This window comes from Xenopus laevis, chromosome 9_10S (assembly GCF_017654675.1).
Source record: "Xenopus laevis strain J_2021 chromosome 9_10S, Xenopus_laevis_v10.1, whole genome shotgun sequence".
Taxonomy (NCBI): Eukaryota; Metazoa; Chordata; class Amphibia; order Anura; family Pipidae; genus Xenopus; species Xenopus laevis.
The window spans coordinates 39,796,555-39,815,475 of record NC_054388.1 but is presented as its reverse complement, the minus strand read 5'-3'; the positions used below and the strand labels follow the sequence as shown (position 1 = coordinate 39,815,475).

The following is an 18,921-nucleotide window of genomic DNA, read 5'->3' as shown; positions in this document are numbered from 1 at the left end:
AAGTAGCCCATTCGATGGTCGAAGTAGCCATATTCGACCATTCGAAACTCGAACTTTTTTTCCTCTGTTCCTTCACTCGAACTAAGTAAATGGGCCCCTTGGAGTGCTGCAATGTCTCCCAGTGAGAATAAGAGTAAAGGAGGAAGGGAGGACGTGCAAGCAGGAAAGTTGGACTGGCTTACTCAGCCCCTCCCATAGTAGTTCTTCTCGTTACCAAGCTGATCCTGATGCTTATAGAACCATAACCCCTGCTAAACCTGCATTAGAAATATTATCTAGTTGTCATCCCCAGCTGATAGAGATGGACAGAACTCTTTGACTTGGCATTTGGGAACTGAGTTTTACATTAACTTAGAGTAGTGTACCACTTTGCTTTTCCTCTGGTTTGTATAGGTGACACACATTATATACTTAAGGAAAACAACAGATTCTGTCTTTTCTGGATTATTATTAAATTGGTTGAATAGAGCAAGAATCAAAGAGCAGAGTGGCTTGGGGTGCTGAAGGATATTAAAGCAAACTTCTGAATTGAGACTAGAATTGCTATTCCTTTCGATCTCTCAGCAGGAACAAAAAAGACAAGACGATAAGGGAGTTTAGTTATATTAATATTGATTCCAGTGCTTGTTCATGGTGGAATAAGCAATGTAGTGTTGCACTCTACCGTACTAAAGTTTCCGGTTGTTTTTATCGTTCCACTATTAAAGGCCCCATTGTGGCAACTGCATTGCCCTCTTCCTTTAATTTACAAAGTATATTATTCCACCACTTCACCCAACTGCATTATAAAAATGACAAGTTATTTACACAATAAAAAAGTATTTAAATAGGATTTGGTTTAAAGCATGCATTGTGTTTCAATCTCGACAGTTCCCATGGCCCAAGAAGCAGAGTTGATCATGTAGCATTGCTAGAGTGAGGCATTTTATGCTTTCATTAAACTAAGCTGTTAAACTACAACTCCTATCATTCGTAGGCAACCACAAGCAAAGAATTATTGAAGTTACTGTTTATAAGAGCAATAGGCTGCCTATGCATTGTTTGGCTTTATAACATAAGGTAATGGGAATTTATAATAAAAATTATTTAAAGGAGAATGAAAGGCTTAAGTAAGCTTTATCGGAAAGGTCTATATAACTACACCATTAAACCCTCAAAGTAATGCTGCTCTGAGTCAAAAGAAACACTGCAATTCTTTCTTCTATTGTGTACACTTGGACTTCTGTATCAGACTTCCTGTTTTCAGCTTAAACTTCCAGGGCTAAGGCTTGAGCATGCTCAGTTTGCTCCTCCCTTCCCTGCTGTAAGTGATGTCACACCAAGCAACTACTGCAGCTGCTATCTGTCTAAAGCTGTTTACTCAGGTATGGTAAAGCATTCTGCAGAATAAATATAGTCTTATAGCTTGCACTATTGTGGCTAATCTATTGGCAATAAAATGTTTCAGTAGCTTTCCTTCTCCTTTAAAGTAGGTGTGTTAAAATCTACAGTTTCTAGCAACTTCAGTTAGCCAAGTCTGAAAAGGGAGGCTGTGAGCTGTAGTTTCCAACAGTTGGAGGGCTTTGACCACCCTCTTCAGCGCTCCCATTTCTTATTAAATATATCACCACAGTTCCAGGGGTTTGGGATCAGATGCTCAGTTTAGATTCTGGCAGGAGGGAAAGGCTTAAAGCGGCTTTGGCGACAAAGTGCAAGTGATAAGCCAGTGTCCATATTAGTCACATGATGAGAGATTTCCCTCTCATGCCTCGTAGAACTGGCGCTCCACTTGCCTGCTGAGGGAGCCACCAGACACCATGGTCCGTGTGACAAACTCTTTGGTGACCTGTTGTGTAACTGTGTTGGCTCCCTCGATACGGCGCGAGGTGACGGTCATTCCATCTGCAGAGGAAGTTGGAGATATTTTAGATAGAGCCGACAATGGATAGTCCAACACGCTACCCTACATCCCTAACCTAGCTGAGAATTGTAGTACAGCAACAGTAAACTGTAGCAGATTGACTTTCCTGGGATAAAGGGGCATGTGTAGCTGCACACAAGATATTTATAAAACTTGGATGCATCCCACTGCAGTTAAGGTAAGTAGTCTTTGGAAAACACATAGCTAAAGCTTAACTGGCCCCACAGCAAAAAGCAGAAAGAAAAAACCTTAAAGCCCCTGAACTACAGGTAAAAGACATTGCATGGAAACTAATTCTGATACATTGCCTCTTTTACCTCCATATTAGGATTCAGAAACCTCCTTTACTAGCTCACAGTTCCCCAAAATAGTCCATATGATTTCACACCCAGCCCCATTGTTGAGTGTAATTCAACACCACAAATTCCCCAACCTATAACTTTGGTAGATAAAACTCACGATAAGGAGTGTTAGCTCCTGACCAACACAGTATATGGCTACCTGAACCTCTGAATACAAATACCTGGAAACTCCCTACCTGAAAAAAATGGTTCTGTTAGGGTGGAGTGAGTGATGTTTCTTTGAGTATATTCTCCTGGGAGATTGTACACCTCCCGACGTGTGATCTGTTGTGTTCCAAACTGAGAAAAGCTTCCTGTGGAAGACAGAGTAGGTAGTAAGAGGGAGCAAAACATCCTATACAGAGGAGGGAGTGAAAAAGAAGCAGAAGAGCTTTCATTGATATTCATTCTTCCTATAGAGCTGAGTAAGTACACTCTACCTCCTCAGAAAAGGTGCTAGATGTAAATGGAACAACTAATGGAATACACCAGTAAAGGGAAGCCGCAGAAGACTGTTTGGAAGAGTGGGGTGATTTGTTAAAGCTAATAGGCTTCCTCTTTAGATTGTAAGCTCTTTTGCTCAGGTCCTTCCTCACCTTTGGTGATGATGTATGTAACGCTATATGTTCTATGTATATAATTCATGTGATTTCTTTGTATAAACACATTTATCTCACAGCGCTGCACAATATGTTGGCGCTCTAAAAATACATAATAATAATAATAATAGTTTAACACCCTTCAAAGTGAGGGCCTGGTCATACTCATCCTTGAGGCAGCAGCTTTTCTTTACTTTTATTTATTCTGCCTCTCCATACTTTAATAGAAACTCTGTTGCAGTAATTCATGACCGGATTGGTGATTTATGACACGTTGGAAATATGTAACATGACGTAAAACAGGAGATATGTATATGTCTTACTAAAATGAGAAAGTGATCAAACCATGTGATTTTCAGAAGCTTATTTTGACGATTACCCTTTATGAAAGCCTAAATTCTCATTCTCACCTCCATCTTGAGATTCAATAGTAATTATCCCCTCTCGCTCTGGTCCAAAACCCTGTGTTGTTTTTGCCTGGACCTTAAATTTGTATGGCAGATTTTCATTCAGGAAAGGAACCGTAAGGGAAGTCTCTGGTTTGTCACCTTCAATGTAGATAGTTCGTGGTTCTCCTGGAACAGACAAAAGGAATAGGCTACAATGATATATATATATATATATATATATATATATATATATATATATATATATATATATATATATATATATATATATATATATATATGCTTTTCCAGATATATTCTTATCAACTAGACTTTACACTCAGGAGGTTGTCAAAGGGGACTTCTATCAGTGCTCACCTCCTCCATGCAACATCTCGCAAGTGATCAGGTACCCCAGTATTGTTCCATTAGGCTTTCGAGGTCTCACCCAACTCAACTGCAGGGAGTCAGGGGCCAGAGCTGTGAAAACCAGTGGTCCAGGAGCACTGGGGGTGCTTAAGGTGAACGGAGATCCTGCCAAGGTAGGCACATATGCAAAAAAAAAACAGCATAAACAATCTATAATATCCTATTCTGTGTATGAACATTCTGTCCATATAGTGTTTGCCCGTAGACACATAATTTTGCATATAGAGAGAGTTGCCATATTACATGTCTCAGCTGAGGCACATATTAACATTCTATAGAAATAGTAGGGCCAAAATAGTTTGGTACAAGGTTATTGTGAGGTGCACAGAAGTGTAGACAAACATAATCAGGTAGTTATTCTTAGATGTCATTCCAAGAAGGTACCTGGAACAGGGCTGAGTGGGCTCTGAGGATCCACTTGTGATTCAATAGTGATAACACCTTCTCTTTCAGGGCCCCAACCCTCCATGCTTTGTCCTTTCACCCGGAACATGTACGAGTGATTGGGGAGCAAGTCTTCCACCACTACTGAGTTCTCCCGTGGGTTTGTAACGTCAATGGTCCTTGATTCACCTGGATGGACAGTCATTGTACTAGTTATGGTATTATAGGTATGATATCATTACTGGGTGGGAGAGTTATGGGTATTTAACAATAGCAATGGACAGATGGATACAGTCTCCAGTAAAGAAGTATAAAGCCTAATACGAGCAACAGATTCAATGAGCCTCCACTTTTTATTTGTATTATTACATCTGTAATCTGATACACACCTCCGTTCAGTAATTGATAGTGCACTCTGTACCCCAGAAGCTCTCTTTCACATTGTGGTTCCTGCCAGCTGACCTTAAGGGAGGTGGGTCCCAGGGCTGAAAATACCAAACGTGTGGGGGTATCAGGGACCCCTGGAGAAAGACGTGTATCTGCAATGAGAGGATATAGTAAATATTGCATTCAGTTAGAGGCAAACATAAGCTTGGCCAGCTGAGAAGATATTCTCACCCTGTATAGCCACATCCAAGCTCGTCAGAGCATCCCTCACATCCTCTGAGTGGGTACGTCCCCTTCCAACTCCTAACACAAGTGGGGGTAGCCCCAGTCTGTTCTGCCCTGATGCACCTGTTTGTAGAGAGGGACGGAGAAGGGCCAAACGGGAAGTTATCAAAATTGAAGAATACACAATTTTAAACTGCCACTAGTAACTATCGAATGTACTACTGTAAATCTTATTGTAACTGTACAAAAACCTTCATGATTTAAAGAGAAATTGTTTTTGTAAAAAACGGACAGTAAAAGGCCTTTTCTTACCTTACCACTCCCACCTAAATATTTACTGCTATGACAAGCATTTTCCTTCTACAGACCTTAACAAGTTCATGGGGAAGGCTATTTGGACTCATTCATTCTCTTTCAGCTTATGCTGCTTTTTCTGAACAAACTAGGATAGTCAGTGCCAGCCCAGGCCGACCAGGCGTCCTAGGCAACCTAGTCAGTCAAAGTGCCCAACAGGCGTGCGCGCATGTGTGTCAAAAAAAGGACGCATGCATTCTGGTCAAAAAGAACACACTCTCTGGCCAGAGTGGAGAGAGGGGACCTGATTAGGAGTATGACGGTACGTGCCTGACACCCCACCCCCCCCAGCTTTGCGCCCTAGGCAGGTGCTCATTCTGCCTACCCCTAGTTCTGGCCCTGAGGATAGTTCAGGGGAATCAAATGCCTCTTCATGGTAGCTGTAATAATTTGGTCTTCAAGGGGAAATCAATGACGTGGAACAGAGTGTTTCCCAGTGTGGATTTTTTGTAGATTTCAAAAGTATCTGTTCTCTTTACTACTGCTCCAAATGGTTCCTAACCTAAAATCTTATAGTAGGACATATCAGGCCCAGATTGGCAATCTGTGGATTTGTGCAAATGAGGGGCTTCTCTAAGATGCCATAGTTGGGGGCCCAGTTGAATCCCAGTCTCTTGCCATCCCAGATGAACAAAGGTGAAAATCGAATATATTTGTTGGCTACTGAATTACCAGGGAACACTCACTAAAGATTTGGGGATTTCAAATCTATATTAGATACCCTTGTTCCCATGGCTCTCAATTACTGCAATTCATTATCACAGCTAATGTAGAGAAACCCTCCATTTTGTTTTTATGGTAAGACACGGCTGGATAAGATTGGCCTACATGCATGCCCAGGCCAAGGTGACTGAATATGATGGTTATAGCAGTTTAGGTTAAACCCCTCCCCAGGCCAGAGACACCAGCAATGAGTTGTCTCTCTGGCAGTGGGATAAAGGGGTGGGTGGAGCAGCTGAGCGTAAGGTTCAGGGTAGATTATTTAGCCAGGCAACAAGATTATGTTCAGTGGGGCTGCTGTGCATTGTGGGTATAATACATATACACATCACATGCTCTTCCAGCTCCTCTGATAACAGATGGGTAAAAGGAGTGACTCATGCAATATATTCCCTGACTGCAACTGTGCTGCATTCTATAATAATACAATGTATATTATTTGTATTGATTATTGTCATTTGTATTGATTTTATTGCTGCAGAAATTACCTACCCAGCAATCGTACTTTAAGACAGAATCCTAAATAAATGACAGTTGGTGTTAAATGGTAGACCCAAATTAGTGTACAGAGCATTTTTGCATTAGCCACTATGATCATGCAGCTGGAAAAGTTAATCCAGTCTCCCCATGTAATTACCCTGGTTGAGGCAACCTACACCCGCATGGACATTACCTGGTCCATGGAAACTCCATATCAACCCACAAACCTTTTGAGGCAATTTAGCCCCCCCCCATAAATTCTTGTAAACTCATGGCAGTCCTGCCTATTTCTTTGTGATTGCTGCTGTTCTTGAACCAGTCTGAAAATCCTAACTGGTTTATTTAAATTGCATGGATACCTAAAGGACCTGAGAAAGCAGTGGAGCAAAAACTTTCTCGAATGACCAACTCTAGATTGAACATCAGCCCGGTTGCCTTTTGAAAATTCCTTACAGTTTAGTTCTCACCAGTTGCTGTAACACAGTGTTTCTTAACCTTAAGTTCTTTCTTTTATAGGGGGACCATACCTATATAACAGAGATCTTCAATATATGGCTTCCCCTCTGTTGGCAGTTGTTTGGATGTTGTGGGATGTCGTCTAACAGTAGCTGGGAAGCCAACGTTTGAAGATGATTGCCTATACATACTGAGTATTATTATCTTATGCAGCACATTCTCTAGCAGGGAGGATGGATCAAACTGATTGGGGATTCAGCATTCACGGGTTGGGGTTGAGCATCCATGGAAGCAATGACTAATCAGCATGAGGATGATATAATTCCATGGTACCTATTCCCAGGAGTGTGCTTCTGGGACATTCAGCCATAATTATTGTGTCCCGGACTCTGCAGGTGCCATTGTAACCCATCACCTGTGTCCCTAAAAATCTTCTCTCAGGGTCTTCCTGCGCGGGTGGCAGGGGCCAACCAACCCGCTCTGCGGGAAGGGCAGGAAAAAAAGACAGCGGGAGACTGTGAGGAAGGGACAGGAGACCAAATGGTGTTTCAGAAAAGGAAAGACAGAAACAAAGTGGAGTTTGTAGGATGAAATGGGTGCACAGAAACCATGGTAAATGAAAAGGGTAAAGTTGCCACCTCACCCCTTTAATACCAGCCACATGTGAAATCTTAATGCTTCATGATTGACTGTGTATGTTGCTAGGCTGCTTAGTGCAGTCACATACAATATGTGCCAAATACAGATGCAGCAAGTTGATTTCACATGTGGCTATGAAAAACAACACCTTGTGTTCGGTGGAACTTTTGTATGAGCTTCTAAAAGCTTCTGCCACATAATACCTAACTTTTAAACAGGACATTTGTAATGCACCACTGCAGGGGAGCAATAACTTCAGCAGTGAGAATGGAAGCCTCCAACCCAACTGCTGTATTAAAGGGATGTGGTAGCAACACTAGATAATGAGACTGGGATGAATTATGTGTTGAAAAAAAAAATAATATGAAATATAAATAGAACCCTTCCGAAATGTCTTTCTCACCTTGCCCTGATATGACTGATGTGGTTGTATGTTGGGAGCTGGTGCTACCAAACCTGTAGGTTTCATTCTGCACATGAGGGCTGAGTTTCTGGTATCCTGATGCCATGATACGGTTGAGACTGCCCCCCGAGTAGGAAAATTCTGTGCGTCCATTAAGTAATTGCTCTAAAGGAGAGAAAGACCAACATTTTAGTAACAGGTTGGCTCTACAGTGAACAATAAATCTGAAATTCAGAAAATAAATAAAAGGGTGACATATGAGGGAAAATAGTCTAGAAGAGGTGGTAATAGATCATTATTTAATAATTCTTCTAAATCCAAAAGGGGGAGGCCACCACTGCTCTAAATATGATACAAACAAGTAGGGCACACCCTGTAAGCATCATGCAAGGTACACCAGATCCCCATACAGGCTGTTAGCACATTCCACTGATAGCAATGGGAAAAGGGCGGCAGGAAAAAAAGGAATCCCTTTCTTCCTTCTGTCACCTTCTGGGTTTGCTCGCATGGTCCCTTTCCTCGTCAGGGAGCTGGTAATCACAGGCTGGTCCAGCAAACTCTCATTGTCAGTGGACAGACTGCTGCTGATGGACAGGCGTGGTATGAGCTCTACAGGCAGTTTCCAGGTGACCCGTCGCAGGTCCATCTCCGAGCCCAGGAGAGGAACATACTTCCAGTGCCGGCCTTCAGGGGACAGGGTGTGGCTTAGATGGAGAGGGGCACAGAGTGGAGGAAAGAGGGCAAGGGGAAGCAATAGAGTTCCACTGACTAGAACTTTAGCGTGTGGGTGCTAACAGCCAGCAGAACGGGTCTGCAGTTAATTGCATCCTTACATAGTTACATAGTTACATAGTTAAATTGGGTTGAAAAAAGACAAAGTCCATCAAGTTCAACCCCTCCAAATGAAAACCCAGCATCCATACACACACCCCTCCCTACTTTTAATTAAAATTCTATATACCCATACCTATACTAACTATAGAGCTTAGTATCACAATAGCCTTTGATATTATGTCTGTCCAAAAAATCATCCAAGCCATTCTTAAAGGCATTAACTGAATCAGCCATCACAACATCACCCGGCAGTGCATTCCACAACCTCACTGTCCTGACTGTGAAGAACCCTCTACGTTGCTTCAAATGAAAGTTCTTTTCTTCTAGTCTAAAGGGGTGGCCTCTGGTACGGTGATCCACTTTATGGGTAAAAGGTCCCCTGCCATTTGTCTATAATGTCCTCTAATGTACTTGTAAAGTGTAATCATGTCCCCTCGCAAGCGCCTTTTTTCCAGAGAAAACAACCCCAACCTTGACAGTCTACCCTCATAATTTAAGTCTTCCGTCCCTCTAACCAATTTAGTTGCACGTCTCTGCACTCTCTCCAGCTCATTTATATCCCTCTTAAGGACTGGAGTCCAAAACTGAACTGCATACTCCAGATGAGGCCTTACCAGGGACCTATAAAGAGGCATAATTATGTTTTCATCCCTTGAGTTAATGCCCTGTTTTATGCAAGACAGAACTTTATTTGCTTTAGTAGTCACAGAATGACACTGCCCAGAATTAGACAACGTGTTATCTACAAAGACCCCTAGATCCTTTTCATTTAAGGAAACTCCCAACACATTGCCATTTAGTGTATAACTTGCATTTATATTATTTTGCCAAAGTGCATAACCTTGCATTTATCAACATTGAACCTCATTTTCCAGTTTGCTGCCCAGTTTTCCAGTTTAGACAGATCACTTTGCAAAGTGGCAGCATCCTGCATGGAACCTATAGTTCTGCACAATTTAGTATCATCTGCAAAAATAGAAACAGTACTTTCAATGCCCACCTCCAGGTCATTAATAAACAAGTTGAAAAGCAAGGGACCTAGTACAGAGCCCTGCGGTACTCCACTAACAACACTGGTCCAATTAGAAAATGTTCCATTTACCACCACTCTTTGTAGTCTATCTTTTAGCCAGTTCTCTATCCAGGTACAAATACTATGTTCCAGGCCAACATTCCTTAATTTAACCAGTAACCTTTTGTGTGGCACTGTATCAAATGCTTTAGCAAAGTCTAAGTAAATCACATCCACTGCCATCCCAGAATCGAGGTCTCTACTTACATTCTCGTAAAAAGAAATTAAGTTAGTCTGGCAAGATCTATTACCACCTGGTCTCTGTTTTAGGTCCAATATAATGGATAACCGCAACAGCACAAGAGAGGATTGCAATGAACCCATTTGTCTAAAGTCCATCCCCTAGACTATGCTATGCTTAGGGGTATCCTTACCTGACTCGTCGGATACACTGGGTCTCTTGCTGCCCACTGGAGAGAGCAGGACATCGGTGCTGTACATCAAGTAACTGTCATATTCCTCCCCAGCTTCAGCATCAATAATAGGAGCATCAGGAATAATAGGAACTGTGGAGAACAGACAGGGAGGTGTTTTTACTGTAGTCATAATAGTGCAAAAGAGCATTCAGAAGACACCCGAGGCTTTCTTTCTCTTCTGACGTCTATATTTCTACTGATACATGCCAATCTGTGGTCCCCATTCCCTAGAAGCAGACTGTAAATGCCCCATATTACTTTACTCAAGTACTGTTCCCCTACTGGAATCTGTAGTATAATTGTGCATAAATGTTTTTATCTCAATGGTCTTGTGGCAGAACAGTATTCTTCAAGTGCAACTTGACATCCATGGACAACCGCACCCCACACACCAATACAGGCATGGGGGTGGGGAAGACTTACTTTGGTATAATAAATATTTGTTTCAGGTCCCAACTGGCTTTCCTGTAGCCCCTTGGGTGTGAAACCATTTATAAATAGTGTTGGAGGTCTATTTTGTTTTATTACTTAAAAAGCCATTGGTGTATAAATGTAGAGATGATTGTATATTGGGCCCAAAAAGAGCACAATCCCTGCTGTAATAAAAGGGTCTTTCTGTACTGTACTGCACAACAACATTTAGTTTCTCTTTAGTTATGCTACTCACTTGACATTGGGCGGGTGGGCTGGGTAGCTAGGTTCATGGTGGCCTCTCTCTCTGGCCCCCACCCAGCTTTGTTGCTGGCCCTCACTGTGTATTTGTATGGCTGGGATTCTCGTAGGTTTTCAATTAGAACCATGCGCTTCTTTGGATCTTGAATCAGGACTTTCTTTGTGGGACCAATGGGTTCTGCCAGTACAGACAAGATATAAGTCACAGGAAATAAAGAAATACATATTTTTTTAATATCTTAACAAAGGGACATTGTTAGGGTTCTGTGGTATGGAAATTTTAACTTGAGCCCAAGCTACTTGTAATGAATCCAGTTCAGGTTTAAAATGGGGGCAGACTAGACAGGGAGTGGGGGAAGCAGCCATCTTACTGTTGTCCTCGTTGACCATTGCATAGGTGACCTCATATGCTGTGATTTCACCATTGGTTTCAGCCGGCTCTGCCCAACTTAACTGTGTCACTGTGCTTGAAATGACGTTAAAGGCCAGACGGCCAGGTTCACTGGGTACTGAAATTAGCGATGGAAGAGAGAAATATCATACAATGAGTACAGGTTCTATTCGTTCAGGCGTGAGTAAGTGGCAGGCTGCCTGGGGGTAACTGGAAGTATTTGAATCATATCTGAAGCACATCCCTTGCCCTGGTTTATACCACATAGTGTGCAACTCACCATCCTCCAAGGTCTGGCAGGTGACTATATCAGTGTAGGGACCCTCCTCTTGAGCATTGTATGCACATACCCGCATTTCATAGTCACAGTATGGGTACAGATTGGTCAGCTCTGCAGAGGGCACTTTTGTATCCAGGACAGTGGCATCTGACTCTGAATCTCCTTGAATCCAGTAACGTACCTACAGAAACAAACTCTTTTTGTGCCTGTAGTGCTGGGCAGTTGAACTATTATAATAAGCCCTCAACCCTATTTTCAACCTAACTGGCTTTTAGGCTTGTCCCCAACCAAGATTACAGATACATAGTAACACTGGGGTAACAGTTTCCTGCTCTAGTTACCAGGGATACCCAGGGTAGCAAATAAGCACTCAGCATAACTGGCCTTCAGGCTGGGGCCCCTTAGCTCCAGGTTATGTTTTCATATAGGTTTTGGGGTGGTCCTTGGGTGACTATATAGAAAAAGATGGGGTTTTTTAGGGATGCACCAAATCCTACTTTTGGAGATCAGGCTGAATCTCGAGTACTTTCCCTAAGGTCACAGATAGGTGTTTTACAGCAAATAATTGATACACACTTGATGAACAGAGGCACAAGTGTTTTATGGGGTTCAGATTCGGTTCAGCCAGATTTCATATGGTTTGGCCAGACTTTGTCGGGTTCCAATTTGGTTCAGCCAGGCTCTTGGAATCTGAATCGTGCTGAAAAAGGATCAGATTTGGCAAATCCTGAACCAAAAACTGGATTTGGCTCATCCCTGTTTTATTTAAATCATCCCTATATTTTCCAGATGATCACAACTTAATCCTATGGAGAGTTAATAGGGAAACACTTGTCAGAGGCAATCAGATAGGTGAGTTGGCGGGGGGGGGGGATATGACTGTTTAGCTCTCTGTTATAATTCAGTTTAAAAGACAGAACCCTTCTACATTTTCAACTGATTGGTCATTGTATTCATCTAGTAGGAAAATACCACCGTGTAGAAATCTCAGTCCAGCCTCTCAATAACTCTGATATATGGCTGCTGAATTCATTGATCCAAGCAGCCAACAAATAGTTTATATTTCTGGTTATAAAGAGGCATGCAAATGGTTTATTGGATTAAGACACTATTTCAGCACATGGCTCAGATACAACACAGAGATTAATAAACACTCAATGAAGCTGTTGCCAGCAAGGTCAAACTTAAGTTTGCAATGGAAAAAAAACTAGAAAAGCAGTGATTCATGTTTCCACCAACAGAGTGCCCACCTTTGGCACAAAACGCGTCAGGCCATTGTATCTCCTAATAAAGTTTTTTCATTTTTATAATATTTGGGCTCTGTCTTCACTAACCAGTAAGTCTTTCCCGATTTTTTCCTTTTGAGATTATTTAACTATGTACAACCCTTGGATTGGGGGTACTTTGGCACATGACTACTGTGTATAATAATTTTTTATCCCCCTTTGAATACGATATTCGTGACTTTAATTAGATCTTTAACTACAGCTAGAAAAGTGGAGGCAAATACCACAGCAAAATTTCAAACCAGCCAGTAAAGCTCCAGTTAAATCTGGACACATGCACAGTGTAAGGAAATCTGTTTTACCTGGGATTGGGGGTGCTGTAAATCGGCCGCGGGGACGCCCGCCACGCCGGCCGCGGGGACGCCCGCCTCGTGGTTCCACCATCTTGCCTCCTTAGGACGCGCGCGCCCGCGTCTCGTTTCCTTTATTGACGCGGACGCGCGCGCGTCGATCCTGACGCGTGTGTGCGCCGATTTTGGCGCGAAAACCTTGGCGTCCAAACAGGGTATAAATAGGCCACTTCCACTCCCAGCAAACTGCCCGTGATAGAACTTGTTTCTGGTGCTCTGTTCTGAAGCCTTGTGCTATTTTGTCTGTTTTGAATCTGATTATCCGTGTTTGACCCAGCCTGTACCTTGACCATCCCGAATTCTGTATCCTGACCAGTGCCTGATATCCGACTACTCTTCTGCTTGTACCCTTCCTGCTTGATACCCGGTTTTGACCTTTTTGCCTGCCTGACGACCCTTGCTTTCTGCCTGCCACGACCCAGCCTGTCTGACGATCCTTCTGCCTTATCCTTGTCTGTTACCGTGATCCTCGGTCCCAAAGACTCTAGCTACCAGCCGTGCCCCATTGCCTGCCAGAACACTTGCTTGAACCTCTCGTAAGACCAGGTGACACCCGATTAGGCTGAGGGCTCCTCCCGAAGCTCAAAGGTGGTCACACCACTGGTGAAGCTTAGCTCAGACCCAGGATTCGAGCACTTGTTCTGGTGTTGGGTGCCGGCCGTGACATTATCACGGGCCATGGAGGACGACGATCACACCGAAGCTGCTGCCGCTGCTCCACTTCCATCTTCTTCCGAGCTGTTGCTAACTACTCTGCTGCAACGCATGGAGGAGCAGGAGCAAAAGCAGAACTATTTGCTCCAGGGGTTTCATAACCTAACACGCCAGCTGGAACCCTCGCAGCAGCCAGCCAGTTCTGTTCCTACTCCTTCTGTGGGTTCCCTGTCCGATAGGGGTGCTGTATTCAGACCTCAGGAACCCAAGATTGCATTTCCTGCCAAGTTTGGTGGGGACAGAACCCAGTTTTTTGTTTTTCGAGAGGCCTGTAAGCTGTACCTCAGCTTTTTCCCCCACTCATTTCCCTCTGACGAGGAAAAGGTCAGGTTCGTAATGACCCTATTAGTGGGTGACCCCCAAGTCTGGGCACTTAGATTGCCAGCCACTGACCCTGCCCGTTTCTCTTTAGATATTTTCTTCCGCTCTATGGCCATTATTTACGATGACCCGGATCGCGCCTCTTCGGCCGATTCCGCTATTCGCAAACTACGCCAGGGTAAACGGGAGGTGGAGATTTATTGCACAGAGTTTCGTAGGTGGGCGGTGGAGACTGGCTGGAACGATGCAGCTCTAAGGAGCCAGTTCCGCATCGGTCTAGCCAAATCTGTCAAAGACAGCCTGGTCAATTACCCCGATCTACCAGTCTGGATGACCTAATGTCTCTGGTTATCCAGGTAGATAGGAGACAGAGGGAAAATCGGGAGGAACAGGGTACTTCTTCTTTGTATAAGCATAATTTTAGTGCTAAGTTGTCAAACCCCTCTGTGTCTCAACCTCAGGAGGAGCCTATGCAGCTGGGCATTTTTCACCTTACTCCTGAGGAAAAGGCACGGAGGCGGTCTCTTGGGTTGTGTTTGTATTGTGGGGAGAAGGGTCACTTCCTCAATCAGTGTTCCAAGAGGCCGGGAAACGCCCTAGCCTAAATGGAGAAGGGGAGCTCCATTTGGGTGCAGGCGTTTCCTCTCCCCAATCTGCCTCCAAGGTCCTATTATCTTTTAAATTAACCTGGCCTACGGGCACTGTTAAAATTGTCAGCCTTCATTGATTCTGGGGCGGAGGGTAATTTCTTGGACGCAGCATTCGCTGCTAAAAATAAAATTCCTTTGGTTGCCCTCAATCCTCCTTTGACAATTTTGGCTGTCGATAAAGACCCTTGGGATCAGGGGTGGTTTCCCAAAAGACCACAAATCTTTCTATGTGTGCTAATAATCTACACTGTGAGGAGATAGCTCTATACCTCATTGAGGGAGCTTCCTCTCCTCTTATTCTTGGTTTACCATGGCTCCAGAGGCATAACCCTCTGATAGACTGGGTTTCTAAGGGGGTGACTCAATGGGGTACAGGATGTAGTGGGGTTTGTTTTCCCTCTGTAGTAGCCACTACTTCTCTTGAGGGGTTACCGACAGCATATTCTGTTTTTTCTGATGTTTTCTCTAAAAAAGCAGCTGAGACCTTACCTCCGCATCGGCAGTATGACTGCCCTATTGATTTAGTTCCTGGGTCAATTCCTCCACGTGGTAGAACCTACCCTCTTTCATTGCCCGAAGCCCAGGCAATGAAAGAGTATATACAAGAAAATCTTGACAGGGGCTTCATTAGGCCCTCTTGTTCCCCTGCGGGGGCAGGGTTCTTTTTTGTGGGTAAGAAAGACGGAGGTTTACGCCCCTGTATTGATTATAGGGGGCTTAATAAAATCACTGTAAAAAATCGCTACCCCTTACCATTAATCTCCGAACTATTTGACCAGGTCAAGGATGCTAAGATCTACTCCAAGCTTGATTTGAGGGGTGCCTATAACCTCATTCGGATCAGGGAGGGGGATGAGTGGAAAACGGCTTTTAATACTAGGGATGGCCACTACGAGTACCTTGTTATGCCGTTTGGTCTATGTAACGCCCCAGCAGTGTTTCAGGAGTTTGTCAATGACATCTTTCGGGACCTGCTGGGGATATACGTAGTGGTCTACCTAGATGACATCCTCATCTTCTCTGCCAATCTGTCTGATCATCGTCTTCATGTTTGTGAGGTATTGCGTAGGCTTAGAGCTAATAACCTGTATGCCAAATTGGAGAAGTGTACTTTTGAGGTTGCTTCCGTACAGTTCTTGGGATTTAATATTTCTTCCAAGGGTCTCGAAATGGATCCAGACAAGGTAAGGGCTGTCCTGGAGTGGACCCAACCTTATTCTTTACGTGCAACCCAAAGGTTCCTAGGTTTTGCCAACTATTATAGGCAATTCATTAAAGATTTTTCACTTATTGTGGCTCCTATCACAAATCTTACTAAGAAAGGTGCTGACCCCAGTATGTGGCCTCCGGAAGCTATCCAAGCTTTCGAGTTCCTCAAAAGGGAGTTTAGTTCTGCCCCAATCCTCCGCCATCCTGATACAACACTACCTTTTATAGTCGAGGTAGATGCTTCTGAGGTGGGAGCAGGGGCAATTCTCTCTCAAAGGCACCCGATAACTAATAAGTTACACCCCTGTGCATTTTTCTCTAGAAAATTTCTTCCTGCAGAGGCAAATTATGACATAGGGAATAGAGAACTGTTAGCTGTCAAGTGGGCCTTTGAAGAATGGCGGCATCTACTAGAAGGGGCTAAACACCAGGTTACGGTCTACACTGACCATAAAAATCTGTTGTATATTGAGTCAGCAAAGCGTCTAAATCCCAGACAGGCAAGGTGGGCTTTATTCTTTTCTAGATTTAACTTTACCTTGACGTTTAGGCCTGGTACAAAGAACGTCAAGGCAGATGCTCTTTCCAGAAGCTTTGACTCAATATATTCTGAAACTGATGACTGTTGTACAATTATTCCGGGTGAAGTCATTGTGGCTACTTTGGAATCTGACCTCTCTTCTTTGTTATCCCCTGTTCAGACAGACGCTCCCTCTAACACTCCTGTTGGGAGATTTTTTGTTCCTGAAGACCTTAGAGAACAGGTTCTAAGAGAGGTTCATGATTCCAAGATGGCAGGACATCCTGGTGTAAGTAAAACTATTTCATTACTTACTCGAAGTGCTTGGTGGCCGACCTGTAAACAAGATGTTAAATCTTTTGTGGATTCTTGTCCTATCTGCCAACGCTCCAAGACTTCTAGAAATTTGTCCCAAGGGTTACTGATTCCCCTCCCTATTCCTGAAAGACCATGGACCCATCTTTCTATGGATTTTATTGTGGAGTTGCCTGTGTCCCAGGGGAAGACAGTAATTTGGGTGGTGGTGGATAGATTCAGTAAGATGGGTCATTTTATTGCTCTTCCTCACCTCCCATCTGCCAAAACTTTGTCCGAACTTTTTATTCAACATATATTTAAGTTGCATGGTTTTCCCAGTAATATTGTTTCAGACAGAGGTGTTCAATTTATCTCTAAGTTCTGGCGCGCATTTTGCTCGTTAGTGGGGATCGATCTTTCTTTTTCAACCGCCTATCACCCACAAACCAATGGGCAAACCGAAAGAGTGAACCAGTCTTTAGAGCAATTTTTAAGATGTTTTGTGTCCGAAAATCAATCTTCCTGGGCAGAACTATTACCCTGGGCAGAATTTGCCTACAATAACGCTACCCACTCCTCCACTGGGGAGTCTCCGTTTTTTATTGTTAATGGGTTACACCCAAAAGCCTTTTCCTCTCTAATTCTGGTTCTTCTGTCCCTTCCGCTAATTCCTCTGTCGAACAATTTTCCATGATTTGGTCCCAGGTACATGATTCTTTGTCTACTGCTACTTCTGCTCAGAAAAGGGCTGCTGATAAAAGTCGTAGAGAAGCACCCCAGTATAAAGTGGGAGACTTGGTGTGGCTCTCTACCAAAAACATCAAGTTAAAGGTTCCTTCCCTTAAACTGGGTCCCCGTTTCATTGGTCCTTACCCCATCACTACTGTTATCAACCCTTCGTCTGTTCGCCTTAAGTTGCCTGTTAATTTCAAGATTTCTGATTCTTTTCATGTTTCTTTGCTTAAACCTGCCGCTAATACTCGCCTTACTTCTGTTCCCCCTCCAGTGCAAGTTGACGGTCAGCCTGAATTTGAGATCCAGGAGTTCCTTGATTCCCGAATGGTACGTAACAAACTCCAGTACCTCACTAGGTGGAAGGGATTCGGTCCTGAGGAGAACTCCTGGGTCTCAGTTGATGACATCAAGGCTGATCGTCTTAGGAAGCAGTTCCATGTAAAGTTTCCTGGGAAGCCTGGGGGTCCGGTGTCCCCCCCTAGAGAGGGGGGTAATGTAAGGAAATCTGTTTTACCTGGGATTGGGGGTGCTGTAAATCGGCCGCGGGGACGCCCGCCTCGTGGTTCCACCATCTTGCCTCCTTAGGACGCGCGCGCCCGCGTCTCGTTTCCTTTATTGACGCGGACGCGCGCGCGTCGATCCTGACGCGTGTGTGCGCCGATTTTGGCGCGAAAACCTTGGCGTCCAAACAGGGTATAAATAGGCCACTTCCACTCCCAGCAAACTGCCCGTGATAGAACTTGTTTCTGGTGCTCTGTTCTGAAGCCTTGTGCTATTTTGTCTGTTTTGAATCTGATTATCCATGTTTGACCCAGCCTGTACCTTGACCATCCCGAATTCTGTATCCTGACCAGTGCCTGATATCCGACTACTCTTCTGCTTGTACCCTTCCTGCTTGATACCCGGTTTTGACCTTTTTGCCTGCCTGACGACCCTTGCTTTCTGCCTGCCACGACCCAGCCTGTCTGACGATCCTTCTGCCTTATCCTTGTCTGTTACCGTGATCCTCGGTCCCAAAGACTCTAGCTACCAGCCGTGCCCCATTGCCTGCCAGAACACTTGCTTGAACCTCTCGTAAGACCAGGTGACACCCGATTAGGCTGAGGGCTCCTCCCGAAGCTCAAAGGTGGTCACACCACTGGTGAAGCTTAGCTCAGACCCAGGATTCGAGCACTTGTTCTGGTGTTGGGTGCCGGCCGTGACACACAGCCACTTATTTATCAGATACAAAGAAAGGTTTGAAACTAATAAGAGATCTGGGAGGGGGAGGATAGTTACTGGTTCAGTTTGCAGTTTCATGCTGCAATTGTTTCAGAAAGTCTGGTCAGACCTTTGCATCACATGTCTTTGCCGTAATGTTTTTGTAATCCTTTTACAATAAAGGTTTTTAATCCTTGACCCCTCTTTGTGGGTTCCAAAATAGTTGGAGTGGGGAGTCAATGGTAGGGCCTATTTGCTCTCCTACATATTC

The 18,921-nt window shown here is 44.0% G+C and overlaps 1 protein-coding gene across 3 annotated transcripts in view; it reads right to left on the bottom strand.

Annotated features, from left to right (window-relative positions):
• Positions 1-1,378: 1,378 nt before the first annotated feature.
• itgb4.S (integrin subunit beta 4 S homeolog) overlaps positions 1,379-18,921 on the bottom strand; it is a 49,975-nt gene continuing 32,432 nt past the window's right edge. The window contains exons 29-41 of one of the 3 annotated variants that reach the window (XM_018238526.2): positions 11,369-11,549; positions 11,069-11,206; positions 10,693-10,875; positions 9,984-10,115; positions 8,193-8,387; positions 7,704-7,868; positions 4,658-4,774; positions 4,429-4,578; positions 4,040-4,228; positions 3,605-3,760; positions 3,251-3,415; positions 2,439-2,555; positions 1,379-1,881 (exon numbers count right to left, since the gene is read on the bottom strand). In XM_018238526.2, the coding sequence (XP_018094015.1) occupies positions 1,742-1,881; positions 2,439-2,555; positions 3,251-3,415; positions 3,605-3,760; positions 4,040-4,228; positions 4,429-4,578; positions 4,658-4,774; positions 7,704-7,868; positions 8,193-8,387; positions 9,984-10,115; positions 10,693-10,875; positions 11,069-11,206; positions 11,369-11,549 (2,028 nt within the window). In that variant the 3' untranslated portion in view covers positions 1,379-1,741. Of the gene's footprint in view, positions 1,882-2,438; positions 2,556-3,250; positions 3,416-3,604; positions 3,761-4,039; positions 4,229-4,428; positions 4,579-4,657; positions 4,775-6,994; positions 7,142-7,703; positions 7,869-8,192; positions 8,388-9,983; positions 10,116-10,692; positions 10,876-11,068; positions 11,207-11,368; positions 11,550-18,921 lie in introns of all 3 variants that reach the window. The other 2 variants (XM_041578333.1, XM_018238524.2) reach the window with 2 other exon arrangements.